Source organism: Salvelinus fontinalis, chromosome 7 (genome assembly GCF_029448725.1).
Source record: "Salvelinus fontinalis isolate EN_2023a chromosome 7, ASM2944872v1, whole genome shotgun sequence".
Lineage (NCBI taxonomy): Eukaryota > Metazoa > Chordata > Actinopteri > Salmoniformes > Salmonidae > Salvelinus > Salvelinus fontinalis.
This window is the reverse complement of record NC_074671.1, coordinates 26716485-26734844: the sequence shown is the minus strand read 5'-3', so window position 1 is coordinate 26734844 and position 18360 is coordinate 26716485. Positions and strand designations below refer to the sequence as shown.

At 46.5% G+C, this 18360-nt stretch overlaps 1 protein-coding gene across 1 annotated transcript in view; it reads left to right on the top strand.

Moving 5' to 3' along the window:
- gpr158a (G protein-coupled receptor 158a) overlaps positions 1 to 18360 on the top strand; it is a 106237-nt gene that overhangs the window by 52223 nt on the left and 35654 nt on the right. The window contains exon 5 of the mRNA XM_055928921.1: positions 1362 to 1430. Coding sequence (XP_055784896.1) covers positions 1362 to 1430 — 69 coding nt within the window. The remainder of the gene's footprint in view (positions 1 to 1361; positions 1431 to 18360) is intronic.

Sequence of the window (18360 nt, the reverse complement as noted above, 5' to 3'; positions counted from 1 at the left end):
ACAGCTGCTACTCTCTGTTGTTATCATCTATGCATAGTCATTTTAATAACTCTACCTACATGTACATATTTCCTCAACTAACCAGTGCCCCCGCACATTGACTCTGTACCGGTACCCCCCGTATATAGTCTCGCTATTATTGTTTTAATGCTGCTCTTTTACTTGCTACTTTTATTTCTTATTCTTATCCATATATTTTTTTGTTAACTGAGTTGTTGGTTAAGGGCTCGTAAGTAAGCATTTCACTGTAAGGTCTACACCTGTTGTATTCGGCGCATGTGACTAATAACATTTAATTTGATTTGATACTGGCAAAATATGGCAAGGCCATTACTTAGATTTGACAGTATTAAAGGCAACTTCGCTATTCTACATCTACAACATGACATTTACTTTTTATAGTAGAGCCGTATAGTCCTGAACCAGTACATTAATCATAGCCTGGTGAACTTTTGGCTGTGTAACTTTTGGCTCTATAATCGCATTAGCTTTCTGGATTGGAGCACAACACCTAAGCCCTCAGTTGGGTTCTGTCAATTAATTGGCTTCATTTAGGACTTTGTCTTGAGCGTGAGAAATCTCTGGATTAGAATGTAGGTTGACAGATTCACTGACAGGAGAACATCTCCTTACTGGATCACACACACCTTGGGATGAGTTAGCTCTAATAGGGTTGAGACGAACAATGTCTTTTCTCACTAATACAACTTCTAGAATTTGGAGGTATGTCATATTGATTGTCCCTGTATGTAATCATCATTCCTCCAAAAGGGACTTTACTTCTGTTGCCACTCTATGCGTGGTAGCAGCACTATCATTTGCTCAAGGTTCAAGAGCAGTAAGCTGTGTATAGGCACTTATACTGTATGTTTGCAAACCCATGGCACAGCTGTCCATTGCCCCTTGAAAGCATCCTCAAGCACCGTTTACTGTAAAAGAATGCATGGCTGAATGTCTGGTGTACTGTAAGAGGAGCCTGGAAATATCCATGAAATGGAAAACCATAGAAAACGTAGAATGTTCTAGTTCTGTGGGGCAAACATTTATTTGATGAGGTTTGATAAGGCTTAGGATACAGCTGTTATTTATTTTGTTTGTTTACGAATGCACTAGTACATTTACATTTTAGTCATTTAGCAGACACTCTTATTGAGCGACTTAAAATAAGTCCATTCACCTTAAGGTACAGTAGCTAGGTGAGACAACCACATATCACAGTTATAGTGAGTACATTTTTTCCTCAATAAAGTAGCTATGAAAGTAGGCTTCATTCAGGTCGTCTTGGCTCCTACTAATACGTAGTTTTAGCATTATTCAAATTAAACCTTTATTAAATGTTGTTTCTGTCTCCTGTGTTCCAGAGTATCAGAGCCTCTGGGGTAGTTCTATTGGAGGCCATCCTGACTGGAGCACTGCTTCTCTACTTTCCGGTAAGTCACAGTGTGTGTGTGTGTGTGTGTGTGTGTGTGTGTGTGTGTGTGTGTGTGTGTGTGTGTGTGTGTGTGTGTGTGTGTGTGTGTGTGTGTGTGTGTGTGTGTGTGTGTGTGTGTGTGTGTGTGTGTGTGTGTGTGTGTGTGTGTAGGAGGGGGGTTATTTACTATCTCTAGTATGACTGGCCTCTGCCCTTATTATTTAAAAGTTTATGACAAAGTTTGTATGTGACAAAAAGTTGCCATTCAGTTTAACCTTTGATCCAGACTATATATTCATTCAACAACGCATGAAGGCTGCCGTGGAATGTTGACTTGGTCAGGTAATAGAAAAGCATTCATAAATCACAGTGCCTTGTTTTGGAGGGTTTCTACAGAGGAGAGTTAAACAGTGTTACTTTGTTTGGCGGAGACAAACATCCTGGGGCTCTCCTCTGACCTCCTGCTAACTGTACGCTGCTAATCTGCCCAATGAACCCGGCAACCTGTGAAATATACCATCTGTTGACCAGCCACTCATGTTAAATGTGTGCAGCACCTATTCAGACCTTAGCAAGTCTCCTATTCAATTACATTACATTCGCGAACACATTTCTTCACAATAAGGATGGTTGACATTAACTGTCTATAACCTTATTTGACACGTGTTACATCACTCATAACAGACGTTACACCATTCTAATTGTAGAAACTCATAGAAACGATCAACTGTACTAGATTAAGTATCATTAAGAGCAAACGATACAATTTAGAGGCAGATGAAAATAACCAAATAACCAGAGCTTCTATTTGAAGCGTCTGATTATTTCCACAGATGACCGAGCCTCAGGGCGTCTCCACATAACATGGATTTACGCAGATGTATTGTTATGTCTTAGTCAGTGGTGCCCCGGGCCTCTGGGTGATTGCAATTTGGTGGTGATCGCAGCGAGCTATGGGCTTAGCATAGCCACGAAGGGTAAATTAAAGTGAACTGATTTAGAGCCGCTCGCTAATCAATGCAATTAGCCAGTGACAAGGAAAGTAATCATCTTTGAAATTGCAATTAAATAGGGAGCGAAAGCAGGGGTTGGTTGGATGGGGATGGGGTCGTCTGTGATTGGATGGACAACGTCAGTGTAATGTCCGTCGTTAAATGAAGACCAAGGTGTAGCGTGGTAGTCGTACATTTTCTTTAATATTAAATGTTCCACCAAAAAACAATAAACAACTTAACAGAAGTGAAGCTAGGAGTGCAACACCTGCAACATAAAAAGACAAGATCCCACAACCGAAGGTGGGAAAAACGGCTGCCTAAGTATGATCCCCAATCAGAGACAACGATAGACAGCTGCCTCTGATTGGGAACCATACTCGGCCAACAAAGAAATATAAACATAGATTTCCCACCCTAGTCACACCCTGACCTACCAAATAGAGAATTAAAGGGATCTCTAAGGTCAGGGCGTGACAGTCAGTCCTGTTGGAGGATTGGTGAACGAGCAGGAAGTGGGCATTTCTCAGACGGAAATTAAAATATGGAAATTACAACAACAAATTAATTGAAAATAGTGGTTGAAAAATTGCTCCATGTCTTGTGTTTCCATTGAAATGGAATGGACCACAATTCTTATGGAACACCATTTTGGCAAACATCTTCCATTATCAAAATGAGCCATCCCAATTGAATATTGAACATATTGGAAGGCTGAGCAAATTATTTATACCCATATTTTATGTATTGAAATCCAAGTCACCACAAGACCTCCTTGTCTCATTTTGATATGCTGTCTTTCAGTTCCTTTATATGAAAATTGTTCCTTTCTGCACGAGTCCATTGTCTACGTAGGACGCTATATTGATCTCCAGCCTGATCCCTTTGCATGTCTCCTTTGTGAATCTCACATGAGCCTTCCTTCCTGCCTGCTAGGGCGAGTCGCATCACTCCCAATCTAAATATAGATTCAGAAATATTCCACCGCTGCTGCTGCTTCTATTTTAAATAATTCCAGTGTTATTAAGGAGCAAGGAGATGCATCTCATCCCAGCGCTCTCTTGGCATTCCGTTCTTTGGAGTAATGCAATTTCCCCCCCTTTCCCCTGTTCTCCTCAGTGTGTCACATGCAATAACTTCAGTCCCTGCCCAGAATAAGGCAGGAGGAGAGACAGGGAGCGAGCGGAAAAAAGGAGAGAAAGGAAATTACGGGAGTGCCAAAGCTTGCTATTTCTGTTTGGCTGTGTGGAGATGAGAGAGGAGGGAACAGACACATAACTTGTGATTCTCCATGTGATCTGTGCATTAGCTTTCCGGCTATGTATTTGTCTCTTATTCAGGTGGCTCGAAAGCCTGAGATTGGAGTAAAGTGACAGTTTGGATTGCTATTTCTCATCATTTTCAAAATGCCACCAAGTTTCTCAATCAAGGGGGGATATATTCAGATAGAATCATTTGTGGGAGCTGTCCATCGTGGTACAACCTCACTCACTCATTCACTCACTCACTCACAATTCTCTCCTCCCTTCATTCACTGTTGGTAGCTCCATCTCTCTTTCTTTCGTTTCCTGTCTTCTCCTCCCCCACAGTGTTTTGTGCTGCTCCCTCTCCCAGCCCATCTGTGTGTGTGCTAGCGCAGGCTGCCACTGAGACCCCCCGTCTTTCCCTCTCCCCCCGCCTGGGTACCCCATCAGAGACTCTGGGCTTTTACTCTGCTGCCTTCCTGTTGCTTCACACACATACGCCCACAAACATGCACACACACTCACATATACACAGTCAACCACAACAACCACATCATGCGTGCATATACTCTCTCTCCCTCTCTCCCTCTCTTTCTCTCTCTCTCTCTCTCTCACTCATACACACACACACACACACACACACACACACACACACACACACACACACACACACACACACACACACACACACACACACACACACACACACACACACACACACACACACACACACACACACACACACACACACACACTCCACCTCTCCCTCCTTCTCCTCCTCCTCCACCTGTCTGCTTGCGTCTCTCCTCTCCTCCTCCATCTCAGGCCTTCCCCAGTCCCCATGCAGTGCAGGGCAGACAGACATAGCGTCACAGCACATCAGGGGGCTAATGAGAAACAGTATGTCTGAGGGATAATGCATCCTGACCTGTCAGGCCATGAAACACGGCCCGCCTGGCATCTCCTTCCCCCTTCCTGCTTCCCATCCCAGCTGCTCCGACACTTTCAATCTGCCTTAAGTGGATCTGTTGTGGGTGGAGGGTGAAGTGGCGTGTTTTGGAGCCCCCCCCCCACCGCCAGATCGTGTGCCTCCCTGCTTCCCTGCTTCCCTGCAAAGTGCTGAGGCGTAGGGCTCATCCAAAACCCACAGATGCTCTCTGAGTAGAACGTTAGGGGGTAGATAAACTTGTGCTATTGTGGTACTTGGTGTGTTTACAGAGAAAGAGGAACTTAAGAGAGTGAGATTGAACATAGATGGAAGAGCATGAAAGAGGGTTGGACAAACACAGTACATTGACTTAGGTCGACCAGTCAAATCAAATCAAAATCAAATCAAATTGTATTAGTCACATGCGTCGAATACAGCAGCTGTAGTAGACCTTACAGTGAAATGCTTACTTACGAGCCCCTAACCAACAATGCAGTTTAAAAAAATATGGATAAGAATAAGAAATAAAAGTAACAAGTAATTAATGAGCAGCAGTAAAATAACAATAGCGAGACTATATACGGGGGGTACCGGTACAGAGTCAATGTGCGGAGGCACCGGTAAGTTGAGGTAATATGTACATGGAGGTAGAGTTACTAAAGTGACTATGCAAAGATGATAAGAACAGAGAGTAGCTGCTGTGTAAAAGAGGGTGGGGGGCGGGACAATGCCAATAGTCTGGGTGGCCATTTGATTAGACATTCAGGACTCTAACGGCTTGGGGATAGAAGCTGTTTAGAAGCCTCTTGGACCTAGACTTGGCGCTCCGGTACCTCTTGCCATACGTCTATGACTAGGGTGGTTGGAGTCTTTGACACTTTTTAGCGTCTTCCTCTGACACCGCCTGGTATAGAGGTCCTGGATGGCAGGAAGCTTGGCCCCAGTGATGTACCCTCTGTATTGCCTTGCGGTCAGAGGCTGAGCAGTTGCCATACCAGGCAGTGATGCAACCAGTCAGGATGCTCTCGAAGGTGCAGCTGTAGAACCTTTTGATGATCTGAGGACCCATGCCAAATCTTTTCAGTCTCCTGAGGGGGAATAGGTTTTGTCGTGCCCTCTTCACGACTGTCTTGGTGTGCTTCGACCATGTTAGTTTGTTGGTGATGTGGATACCAAGGAACTTGAAGCTCTCAACCTGCTCCACTACAGCCCCGTCGATGAGAATGGGGGCATGCTCGGTCCTCTTTTTCCTGTAGCACACAATCATCTCCTTTGTCTTGATCACGTTGAGGAAGAGGTTGTTGTCCTGGCACCACACGGCCAGGTCTCTGACCTCCTCCCTATAGGCTGTCTAGTCGTTGTCGGTGATCAGAACTACCATAATTGTGTCATCGGCAAACTTAATGATGGTGTTGGAGTCGTGCCTGGCCGTGCAGTCATTAGTGAACAGGGAGTACAGGAGGGGACTGAGCACACACCCCTAAGGGGCCCCTGTGTTGAGGATCAGCGTGGCGGATGTGTTGTTACCTACCCTTACCACCTGGCGGTGGCCCGTCAGGAAATCCAGGATCCAGTTGCAGAGGGAGGTGTTTAGTCCCAGGGTCCTTAGCTTATTGATGAGCTTTGAGGGCACTATGGTGTTGAACGCCATGCTGTAGTCAATGAATAGCATTCTCACATACTGTAGGTGTTCCTTTTGTCCAGGTGGGAAAGGGCAGTGTGGAGTGCAATAGAGATTGCATCATCTGTGTATCTGTTGGGGCGGTATGCAAATTGGAGTGGGTCTATGGTTTGTGGGATAATGGTGTTGATGTGAGCCTTGACCAGCCTTTCAAAGCACTTCATTGCTACAGACATGAGTGCTACGGGTCGGTAGTCATTTAGGCAGGTTACCTTAGTGTTCTTGGGCACAGGGACTATGGTGGTCTGCTTAAAACATGTTGGTATTACAGACTCGGACAGGGAGAGGTTGAAAATGTCAGTGAAGACACTTGAAAGTTGGTCAGTGCATGCTCGCAGTACACGTCCTGGTAATCCATCTGGCCCTGCAGCCTTGTGAATGTTGACCTGTTTAAAGGTCTTACTCACATCGGCTGCGGAGAGCGTGATCACACAGTCTTCCGGAACAGCTGGTGCTCTCATGCATGTTTTAGTGTTTTTTGCCTCGAAGCGAGCATATAAGTAGTTTAGCTTGTCTGGTAGGCTCGTGTCACTGGGCAGTTCTAGGCTGTGCTTCCCTTTGTAGTCTGTAATGGTTTGCAAGCCCTGCCCCATCCAACGAGTGTCAGTGCCGGTGTAGTACGATTCGATCTTAGTCCTGTATTGACGTTTACCAGTTTGACGGTTCGTCGCAGGGCATAACGGGATTTCTTCTAAGCTTACGGGTTAGATTCCGGCACCTTGACAGTGGCAGCTCTAGCCTTTAGCTCAGTGTGGATGTTGCCTGTAATCCATGGCTTCTGTTTGGGGTATATATGTACGTTCACTGTGGGGATGACGTCATCGATGGATTTATTGATGAAGCCAATGACTGATGTGGTGTAGTCCTCAATGCCATCGTAGGAATCCCGGAACATATTCCAGTCTGTGCTAGAGAAACAGTCCTCTAGCTTAGCATCTGCTTCATCTGACCACTTTTTATTGATTGAGTCACTGGTGCTTCCTGCTTTTATTTTTGCTTATAAGCAGGAATCAGGAGGATAGAATTATGGTCAGATTTGCCAAATGGAGGGTGAGGGAGAGCTTTGTATGTGTATCTGTATGTGGAGTAAAGGTGGTCCAGAGTTTTTTCCCTCTGGTTGCGCATTATAGAAATTTGGTCAAACGAATTTAAGTTTCCCTGCATTAAAGTCCCCGGCTACTAGGAGCACCTCCTCTGGGTGAGCATTTTCCTGTTTGCTTATGGTGGAATACAGCTCATTCAATGCGGTCTCAGTGCCAAGATCAGTCTGTGGTGGTATGTAGACAGCTACTAAAAATACAGAAACATTCTCTAGGTAGATAGTGGGGTCTACGGCTTATCATGAGATACTCTACCTCGGGCGAGCAAAACCTTGAGACTTCCTTAGATATCGTGCACCAGTTGTTATTTACAAAAATACATAGTCCGCCACCGCTTGACTTACCAGACACTGCTGTTCTATCCTGGCGATACAGCTTATAACCAGCCAGCTGTATGTTGATAATGTCGTCGTTCAGCCACGACTCCGTGAAGCATAAGATATTATAGTTTTGAATGTCCCGTTGGTAGTTTAATCTTCCACGTAGGTCATCGATTTAATCCAAAGATTGCACGTTTGCTTGCAGAATGGAAGGAAGTGGGGGTTTATTCGATCGTCTATGAATTCTCAGAAGGCCCTCCGGCACCTTTTTCTCCACCTTCTCTTCACGCAAATGACGGGGATCTGAGCCTGTTCCCGGGAAAGCAGTATATCATTCATGTTGGGCTCATCGAATTCGTTAATGGATTTTGCCAGTCCGTGGTGAGTAATCGCCGTTCTGATGTCCAGAAGTTATTTTCGGTCATAAGAGACGGTAGCAGCAACATTATGTACAAAATAAGTTACAAAATAAGTTGCAAACAACGCAAAGAAACAAACGAAAAAAACACAATTGGTGTAACAGTCCTGACCTGTTTTATGTTGTTTTTATGTGTTTATGGTCAGGGCGTTAGTTTTGGGTGGGCAGTCTATGTTATTTGTTTCTATGTTGGTTTTGGTTTGCCTGGTATGGCTCTTGATTAGAGGCAGGTGGTTTGCGTTTTCCTCTAATCAAGAGTCATATTTAGGTAGGGCATTCTCACTGTTTGTTTGTGGGTGATTGTCTCCTGTGATGTCTTCGTCGTTGTCGATGTTATTCACTTTCGGAGCTGTTTGGCTGTTCGTGTGTTTTACTGTAACGTTCCTGTCCGTGAGTTTACGTTTATTGATGTGAGTTTATGTTCAGGTTTCGTTCTACGTCGTTTTGTTATTTTGTAAGTTTGTTATAGTGTTTGTGTTCGTGTTGCCATCATCATCAGTTTTTTCGTTGTTATAAAATAAAAGATGGCTTATTTCCCGCAAACCGCATTTTGGTCTGAAGATCCTTCTCTCCTCACCTCATCCGAGGATGAGGAGAGCGACAGCCTTAACAATTGGTTAGGAATACGTAAAATGTCAGCCTTGTTCTCCGGCGCCATCTTGACTCGCTATCTTTCAACCCTCTATATTCGTTCCTCTTCTTCCTGAGCGTAGTTTTCGTATTCAATGAGGCCATACAGGGCGGCTGTTTAAAATGCATCCGCTGATTTCGTAATGTGGAGGGTTGGAGTGTTGAGTTGAGTTTTCACCTCTCGGACAGTAATGTGACAACATGTGAAGTGTGCACAGCTGAGTTCTGAGTAACTTGGGGACGTCTGCGTTGGTGACACATATCAAAATATCCAGATTAACATACTGTATGCACACTGTAAATTGCGGCACATACAAACACAAACAGTCCCATGTCCCATGTCTCATTGAGAGGGAATATCTCACAGGAAATAGCGGTGACAAGGAGAAGGTATTGTGGGAGGCCAAGTTGGATGTAATTTACACAAGGCCAACCTCAGGGGGACGAGGGGGAGAAACCATTACCTCGCCCATAGCCACTAGGCCCTCTCATATCATATCATTGGGGAGTAGCTGTCAGCTTTCATATCAAAACAGATTCATTGCCCCTATCCCATACCAACCCCACCTCCCACCCCTCTCTCCCTTTAAGGAATTTACTCGATTAGAGTGGAATAGACAGAGGAGGGGAACGAGATGATGACCAGAAAAGAGAGGATTGAGAGAGATGGATGGATGGAATGGCAGTGGGCATGTCAAAGCACTAGAAGGGGTGTAATGACATGATACTTTCCTGAGGCTTCAGTCTCACATTATCTCCTTCTCAGATGGAAACAGACAGACATTGTAACGGTCCTGACCTGTTTTATGTTGTTTTTGTATGTGTTTTTGGTCAGGGCGTGTGTTTTGGGTGGGCAGTCTATGTTTTGTATTTCTAGGTTGGTTTTTGTGTTCGGCCTGGTATGATTCTCAATTAGAGACAGGTGTGTATCGTTTGTCTCTAATTGAGAGTCATACTAAGGCAGCCAGGGTTTCACTGGGGTTTTGTGGGTGTTTGTTCCTGTGTCCACACATGAACGGTTGAAGGTTAGTCACGTTTGTTGTTTTGTAGTTTTGTAGTGTCTTGTTTGCTGTTTTCATTAAAAGATGGCTTATTTCCCTCAATCCGCATCTTGGTCCTATCCATGCTCCTCCTCGTTTGAGGAGGAGAACAACATTGACTGCCTTTACAGAAACACCCACCATAACAGGACCAAGCGGATTGAGGAGAGAGAAAAGGAACTAAAGCACTGGACACAGGAGGAATGGTCTTGGGAGATCATGGACGGAAAGGGACCCTGGGGAAGGGTTGGAGAGAATCGCCGCTCTCGGGAGGAGAGGAAGGCAGCCACAGCCCAGGAGCGCTGGTATGAGGAGGCAGCACATAGGAGAGGCCGGAAGCCCGAGAGGCTCACCCAAAAATTTCTTGGGGGGGGGGGCTAAAGGGGAGTGTGGCGAAGCCGGGTTGGATACCTGAGCCAACTCCCCGGGCTTGCCGTGGAGTAAGAGGGCGTCGTACTGGTCAGACACCGTGTTATGCGGTAAAGCGCACGGTGTCCCCAGTACGCGTGCTTAGCCCAGTGCGGGCTATTCCACCTTGCCGCACTGGGAGGGCTAGGTTGGGCATCGAGCCGAGTGCCATGAAGCCGGCCCAACGTATCTGGTCTCCAGTACGTCTCCTCGGGCCGGCGTACATGGCACCAGCCTTACAGGTGGTGTCCCCGGTTCGCCTGCATAGCCCAGTGCGGGCTATTCCACCTCGCCGCACTGGCAGGGCTACGGGGACCATTCAACCTGGTAAGGTTGGGGAGGCTCGGTGCTCAAGAGCACGTGTCCTCCTTCACGGTCCGGTATATCCGGCGCCACCTTCCCACCCCAGCTCAGTACCACCAGTGCCTACACCACGCACCAGGCTTCCAGTGCATCTCCAGAGCCCTGTTCCTCTTCCACGCACTCTCCCTATGGTGCGTGTCTCCAGCCCGGTACCTCCAGTTCCGGTACCACGCACCAGGCCTAGAGTGCGCCACGAGAGTCCAGTGTGCCCAGTTCCTGTTCCCCGCACTCGCCCTGAGGTGCGTGCCCTCAGCCCGGTACCTCCAGTTCCGGTACCACGCACCAGGCCTATAGTGCGTCTCAGCCGGCCAGAGTCTGCCGTCTGCCTAGCGCCAGAGCCGTCCTGCCATGACCAGCCAGAGCCGTCCTGCCATGACCAGCCAGAGCCGTCCTGCCATGACCAGCCAGAGCCGTCCTGCCATGACCAGCCAGAGCCGTCCTGCCATGACCTGCCAGAGCCGTCCTGCCAGGACCTGCCAGAGCCGTCCTGCCAGGACCTGCCAGAGCCGTCCAGCCAGGACCTGCCAGAGCCGTCCAGCCAGGACCTGCCAGAGCCGTCCAGCCAGGACCTGCCAGAGCCGTCCAGCCAGGACCTGCCAGAGCCGTCCAGCCAGGACCTGCCAGAGCCGTCCAGCCAGGACCTGCCAGAGCCGTCCAGCCAGGACCTGCCAGAGCCGTCCAGCCAGGTCCTGCCAGAGCCGTCCAGCCAGGACCTGCCAGAGCCGTCCAGCCAGGTCCTGCCAGAGCCGTCCTGCCATGACCTGCCAGAGCCGTCCTGCCAGGACCTGCCAGAGCCGTCCTGCCAGGACCTGCCAGAGCCGTCCAGCCAGGACCTGCCAGAGCCGTCCAGCCAGGACCTGCCAGAGCCGTCCAGCCAGGACCTGCCAGAGCCGTCCAGCCAGGACCTGCCAGAGCCGTCCAGCCAGGACCTGCCAGAGCCGTCCAGCCAGGACCTGCCAGAGCCGTCCAGCCAGGACCTGCCAGAGCCGTCCAGCCAGGTCCTGCCAGAGCCGTCCAGCCAGGACCTGCCAGAGCCGTCCAGCCAGGACCTGCCAGAGCCGTCCAGCCAGGACCTGCCAGAGCCGTCCAGCCAGGACCTGCCGGAGTCCCTAAACCAGGACCTGCCGGAGTCCCTAAACCAGGACCTGCCGGAGTCCCTAAACCAGGACATGCCGGAGTCCCTCAGCCCGGACCTGCCGGAGTCCCTCAGCCCGGACCTGCCGGAGTCCCTCAGCCCGGACCTGCCGGAGTCCCTCAGCCCGGACCTGCCGGAGTCCCTCAGCCCGGACCTGCCGGAGTCCCTCAGCCCGGACCTGCCGGAGTCCCTCAGCCCGGACCTGCCGGAGTCCCTACGCCCGGACCTGCCGGAGTCCATAAACCAGGACCTGCCTGAGTCCCTCAGCCAGGACCTGCCGGAGTCCCTCAGCCAGGACCTGCCGGAGTCCCTCAGCCAGGACCTGCCGGAGTCCCTCAGCCAGGACCTGCCGGAGTCCCTCAGCCAGGACCTGCCGGAGTCCCTCAGCCAGGACCTGCCGGAGTCCCTCAGCCAGGACCTGCCGCCCCTTATCCCGGTGCTGCCCCTTATCCCGGTGCTGCCCCTTGTCCCGGTGCTGCCCCTTGTCCCGGTGCTGCCCCTTGTCCCGGTGCTGCCCCTTATCCCGGTGCTGCCCCTTATCCCGGTGCTGCCCCTTATCCCGGTGCTGCCCCTTATCCCGGTGCTGCCCCTTCATTTAGGTGGTGTTAGTGGGAGGGTGGTCATTGGGAGGGGGATAAAAAAGCGGGGATTGATTATGGTGGGGTGGGGACCTCGCCCTCAGCCTGAGCCACCACCGTGGTCAACTGCCCACCCAGACCCTCCCCTGGACTTTGTGCTGGTGCGCCCGGCGTTCGCACCTTGAGGGGGGGGGTTCTGTAACGGTCCTGACCTGTTTTATGTTGTTTTTGTATGTGTTTTTGGTCAGGGCGTGTGTTTTGGGTGGGCAGTCTATGTTTTGTATTTCTAGGTTGGTTTTTGTGTTCGGCCTGGTATGATTCTCAATTAGAGACAGGTGTGTATCGTTTGTCTCTAATTGAGAGTCATACTAAGGCAGCCAGGGTTTCACTGGGGTTTTGTGGGTGTTTGTTCCTGTGTCCACACATGAACGGTTGAAGGTTAGTCACGTTTGTTGTTTTGTAGTTTTGTAGTGTCTTGTTTGCTGTTTTCATTAATAGATGGCTTATTTCCCTCAATCCGCATCTTGGTCCTATCCATGCTCCTCCTCGTTTGAGGAGGAGAACAACATTGACTGCCTTTACAGACATGTTAAATAGCTCAAAGGGATTTTTCTTTTATGCCTCAGGCCCAACACATGTTGACAGTTATCGTTGTATGAAAAGATCGGAATGCCCCACATAGCGAACCGTCTTGCATTAACTAGTTAATGTCTGCTGGTTGGAGCATGGTTATGGCAATGTTCTAGCAACATTCTGGCAACTAGAGACGTTTCTAGGATTTGTACACATTCAGGATTGTTATTTGTTTTTAGGAGGAAAATGTTATTTTTATAAATGCATTTCTTGCAATTCTATGTCATATTACTTGACTCGATAAATTACCAACATTTGTTTTAAGGCAAAAATGACCAAACATACTAGCCTACTCTGACGCTGATAACCTGAGATCAATAAAAATGATATTGTCTTGAATGCAACCCATACAAAAATGTTAGAGTGGAGAAAAATTGTAGCCCACAATATTACGTCCTTCTGGAGGCTTTTTTCCCTTTTCGCCCATGTGAACCTGAGTAAACCCAGTCACTCAGACCCTTAGCCATGCCTGTTTATTGGCACCACACACCATCACGCACTGCCTTGGCTGAATTCAATCTTCTCAACCAAAACTCACACTCATGAAATGTCATAAGCTTGCAGAGGAGACAGGCAGTCAAAGCAGCTGAACCAAGGTGCGATTTGAAGCTTATGAAATTTTGTTTTTTGGGAGTAGATTTGATTTCAAGCACTGCCTGGCTCCCTAAAGACATGCTCCCTTTCAACTGAAAGTAAGGATACTACCCCGTAGGAGGAAAAAAAGAAGGAAAGTGTCACTGGTGACACTTTGCGTCTTGAAAGTCCAATATGTTGAAACCTTGACTGCTGACATGCAAAATACTTTGAGACTGTTTGTTTCAACAGAGGACTAATTCAAAAAATACCTAAAGATTGTTTTTGAGCTCAGGTCACAACTCCAAAACTGGACTTCTGTGTATTTCCCAATATCCTTTATGGAATGCATTGTATTGTATTGTATTCATTCAAATCAAGCTACTATGCAGAATAAAGAACAGGCGACAGTTCTATTTGGTGTATTTCAACGCCAGAAAATTTACTACAGGGTTACTACGTGTATGGGGGAAAGGTGAATAAGAGGTCAAAGGGACAATTGTTTCTTGAACGGATGGTCAGGGGGCTGGAACATAATTACACATAATTTGTAGACTGCCCAAACAGATATAATATTTGACTGAAGCATAATCACTTCAAACCTTGTATACAGTCACATACAGTGCATTTGAAAGTATTCAGACCCACTTTTTCCACATTTTGTTACGTTACAGCTTAATTCTAAAATGTATTAAATAAAACATTTTCCTCATCACTCTACACATAATACCCCATAATGACAAAGCAAAAATGTTTTTTTTGTCAGCTGTGGGACCTTATATAGACAGGTGTGTGCCTATCCAAATCATGTCCAATCAAATTAATTTACCACAGGTGGACACCAATCAAGCTGTAGGAACATCTCAAGGATGATCAATGGAAGCAGGATTTACCTGAGCTCAATTTCGAGTCTCACACCAAAGGGTCTGAATACTAAATAAGGTATTTCAAAAAAAATAATGTGTGTAGATTACTGAGGATTGAAAAAAAATGTAATCCATTTTATAATACGACTGTAGCGTAACAGAATGTGGAAAAAGTCAAGGGGTCTGAATACTTTCCAAAGGCACTGTACCTACTATATAAGTGGGGGTGGGATGCAGGCATTCTAAGGGGGTCTCAGATAAGCACCTGATAAGGTTTTAATCCTGTTAGTATTTTGGTGATGAGGTTATTGGCATTTGACCTTTGTGACATAGGAAATCCTTCAGGGGTTCAACGGTTAGTTACCAGTGGTTGAGATTGAATGAAAATATTAGCTTTTTGGATTGGTTCACCGATGAAGCGGAACTTCATTGTAAATGTATTGACATTACATACAGTAGTTGAATGATTTAAGTGATGGTCGCAGTCAGTAATCACACCTGTAATCTCTTGTGAGAAACACATAAAAAAAAACACACACACACACACACACACCCACACACCCACACACACACACACACACACACACACACACACACACACACACACACACACACACACACACACACACACACACACACACACACACACACACAGTCAGTTCAGTTGTTTTATCTAACTAAATAACAGTGGAATCAAATAGCTGACGGGAGATCAATACCCGGGGCCACACGTCCTGACCTTGACAGGAAGGAAGGGGTCCATGTGGGGGATCGACCCCTCAGGTACTCACCCCCCTCCAAGCATCTATCGATACCACCTCTCCATCTCATTTACATGTTTATTGTCTACAGACTATAAGTCAATTACATAAAGGCCTGTCATGCCAAATAGTGTCCGCCCTGCCAAAAAGTCCCCCCCCCCTTGTGTCACAATGGGATTCGATAAACTATTAGCGGCTCATTCTCTGGTGGTCAAAGGCCATGTTGTTGTGATCTCAGAACTCTATCTCAGTGTCTCATGTGGTCAATAGCTCCCTCCTCACCTCCCACTGTAGCACGGCTAAGTCCTAAATGGCACCCAATTCCCTATATAGTACAATATGGCCCTGGTAAAAAGTAGTGCAAGTCGTAGGGCATATGGTGTCATTTGGGACAAACCCAGGGTTTCACACATTGCTGTTAAAAAACAACATGGAACAGTCCTATTCAGTAGACTACTGAGAGAAATGAGGTGAAGGGAACTACCCTGGTGCGTTTGGATTACTGTTACAGTGCTAGTTGGTGGTTAATTGGGACGGCAGGTTGCCTAAGCACATTGGGCCAGTAACCGAAATGGTGCTGGTTCGAATCCCCATGCCGACTAGGTGAAAAATCTGTTTGTGTGCCCTTGAGCAAGGCACTTAACCCTGATTGCTCCTGTAAGTTGCTCTGGATAAGAGCTTTTGCTAAAAATGTCAAATTGGATTTGTTTAGACATTTTTATTGTTTTATTATTGTGTATTGTTTGACATTTACTGCATTGCTAGGAGCCAGTTACATAAGCATTTTGCTGCTAAAACATCTGCTAAACTGTGTAGGTGACCAATAAACTTTGATTTGATTTGTGCAACAACACCCATGATGGCAGTTATGCCACGGCTTTGTGGCTGAATGACGTCACTCGTGTCAAAAGGGACACACTCTTCTGAGACACAAGCTGGCAATGATGAGCGTTATGGGTGCTTGAATGAGCTTCATTCTATAGAGTTGTCTTAGTCTGCTCATTCCCACCTTTGTGACTGGGATGCTGAGAAAAGCGAGTGGATTTGGGAGGCCAACAACAGTAAAGTCAGCGTTATAGACTTATTGCCATCAATACGTTTGTTATCTATTTGTATCAAGCCTCGAGTTGTACAATCTGACACAGGTAGCTCGTCAGCAGAGCTCTCTACTGTACTGTAGCACAATGACGTTCTCAGGACCCACAGGCCTTTGTGAAGGAAGCACTGCAGTCAAAGAATCCCAGCTAATGTACACGGGTGCAAAAACCAAATCACTCCCGCTGGAATAGAAAGATATGAATGCATTCTAACTACGCTTTCAATTGACAAAGGCTGGTTTTGAGATCCCAGTACTATGATGCACTGATGAGCAGTGATGAGCAGTGATGAGCAGTGATGAGCAACAATAGGAGTGTTCATTCAGGAAAGGTGGTCATTAACACTGGAATGAGAGCATGATTCATGTATGGTGCATTATGATCTTTCACTCTCTCCTTTCTTTCTTTCTTTCTTTCTTTCTTTCTCTCTCTTTCTTTTTTTCTCTCTCTCTCTCTCTCTCTCTCTCTCTCTCTCTCTCTCTCTCTCTCTCTCTCTCTCTCTCTCTCTCTCTCTCTTCCTCTCACTCTGTCATCTCACTCGCTGCCTCTCTCTCTACTTCCCTCTGCCGAGCTTCTATTGCCCCGAACAATGTTTGAGCAACAGACTGAGGTGGTTTGATGGGGCGAAGCTGGCGTGTGTCGATGTCTAGCACGTTAAGTGAAAGCTGTGGGCTCTTTCAGACTGTGTCGATTGACAAAAGTGTTATTGTCAAACTCATCCCTGTCTCCACTCGTGTCTGTGTTCAAACACTTACTGACAGGTTCTCTACTCCACCGGTGCTCTTGTTGTGTTCTGTAGAAAGAAGAACAAGTAGTGCTCTAGGGACAGACTTAAGGTAGATAAGTGCTTAAAAGTATAGAAATGGTGAAATCACAATGGACGGAGTATAAGAGCTCCTAAGAAAACGCTATGAGAGTAATTATGAGAACAAACCATGTATCCTGTCATACATGTAGATAGTCAATGAGTAGTCATCCTAATAGCTTATGGGAGATTCCGCCCCAGGAAGGCCCGAAAATATTTTGGTGTCTCCGATTGTTCTGGCAATTCTCACATAGAAATTGAATTGGGAGGGAAGGATGTTAGATACGCTTTTTACATTTGTATCACAAACCACAAGCCTATACATGCCTCCAGTAAGACCCTATGGTCTGTGAACCATACGTGATACAGAAAACAACTTGGCGTCATTATACTTATAAATATTAATATCTCAAAAGTACCCCTTTTTGATTCGGATTATGTTGAGACATGTGGTTTGATAAAACATACTCATCAGACATGTCACATTTCCAGAGCGGGCTCTCTGCTACTTTTGAACCATTTTGTCGTAGAATTGACATTATGGGTCATTAACAATCACAGCCCTCCTTTACGATTACACATCCAGACAATCACCAGCAGAGAGAGTTTCCTTTAAATCCATCTTCCCATTCACTGTGTTGGGGGTGCTCATAACATGTATTAGAACTTGAAAAGTAGCAAAGAGCCCACTCTGGAAATGTGATGCACTTATAGAGTATATTGTTTGAAACATTATGTCAAAAACATTTACAAAATCCAAGGGTGGCGGGTAGCCTAGTGGTTAGAGCGTTGGGCCAGTAACCAAAAGGTTGCTAGATTGAATCCCTGAGCTGCCATGGTAAAAGTCTGTCGTTCTGCTCCTGAACAAGGCAGTTAACCCACTGTTCCTAGGCCGTCATGGTAAATAAGAATTTGTTCTTAACTGACTTGCCTAGTTAAATAAAGGTTAAATAAAATAAGGTACTTTTGAGATATTCATTATGAATATTTTTATTGTTGAATAAATTAATGTGAAAAATTGCATTTCAGAATGTAGACCTACTCCATATGTTAGAGCACCCTAAAAGGAGTAAAATGACACGAAGATGGTGTCTGTATCCTGTACGCTTCACAGATCATCAGGTCTTACAGGAGGCATGTATAGGTCTAAAAAGGGCCTAATATGACCACTTTAATCATGGTCTTCTCCCCCCAAAAATTGGGACAAAAACGTAAAATGCATGTCAAACATCCTGTCTCGTAATGAGAGAATTCTATGTGAGAATTTCCAGAACAATCTAAGATACCCATAATATTACTGGGCCACGCTGGCATGGAATCGCCCTATACTGTAAATGGAGCCTTGATGGTCACGGTAAACATTCTAGAGATGAGTGT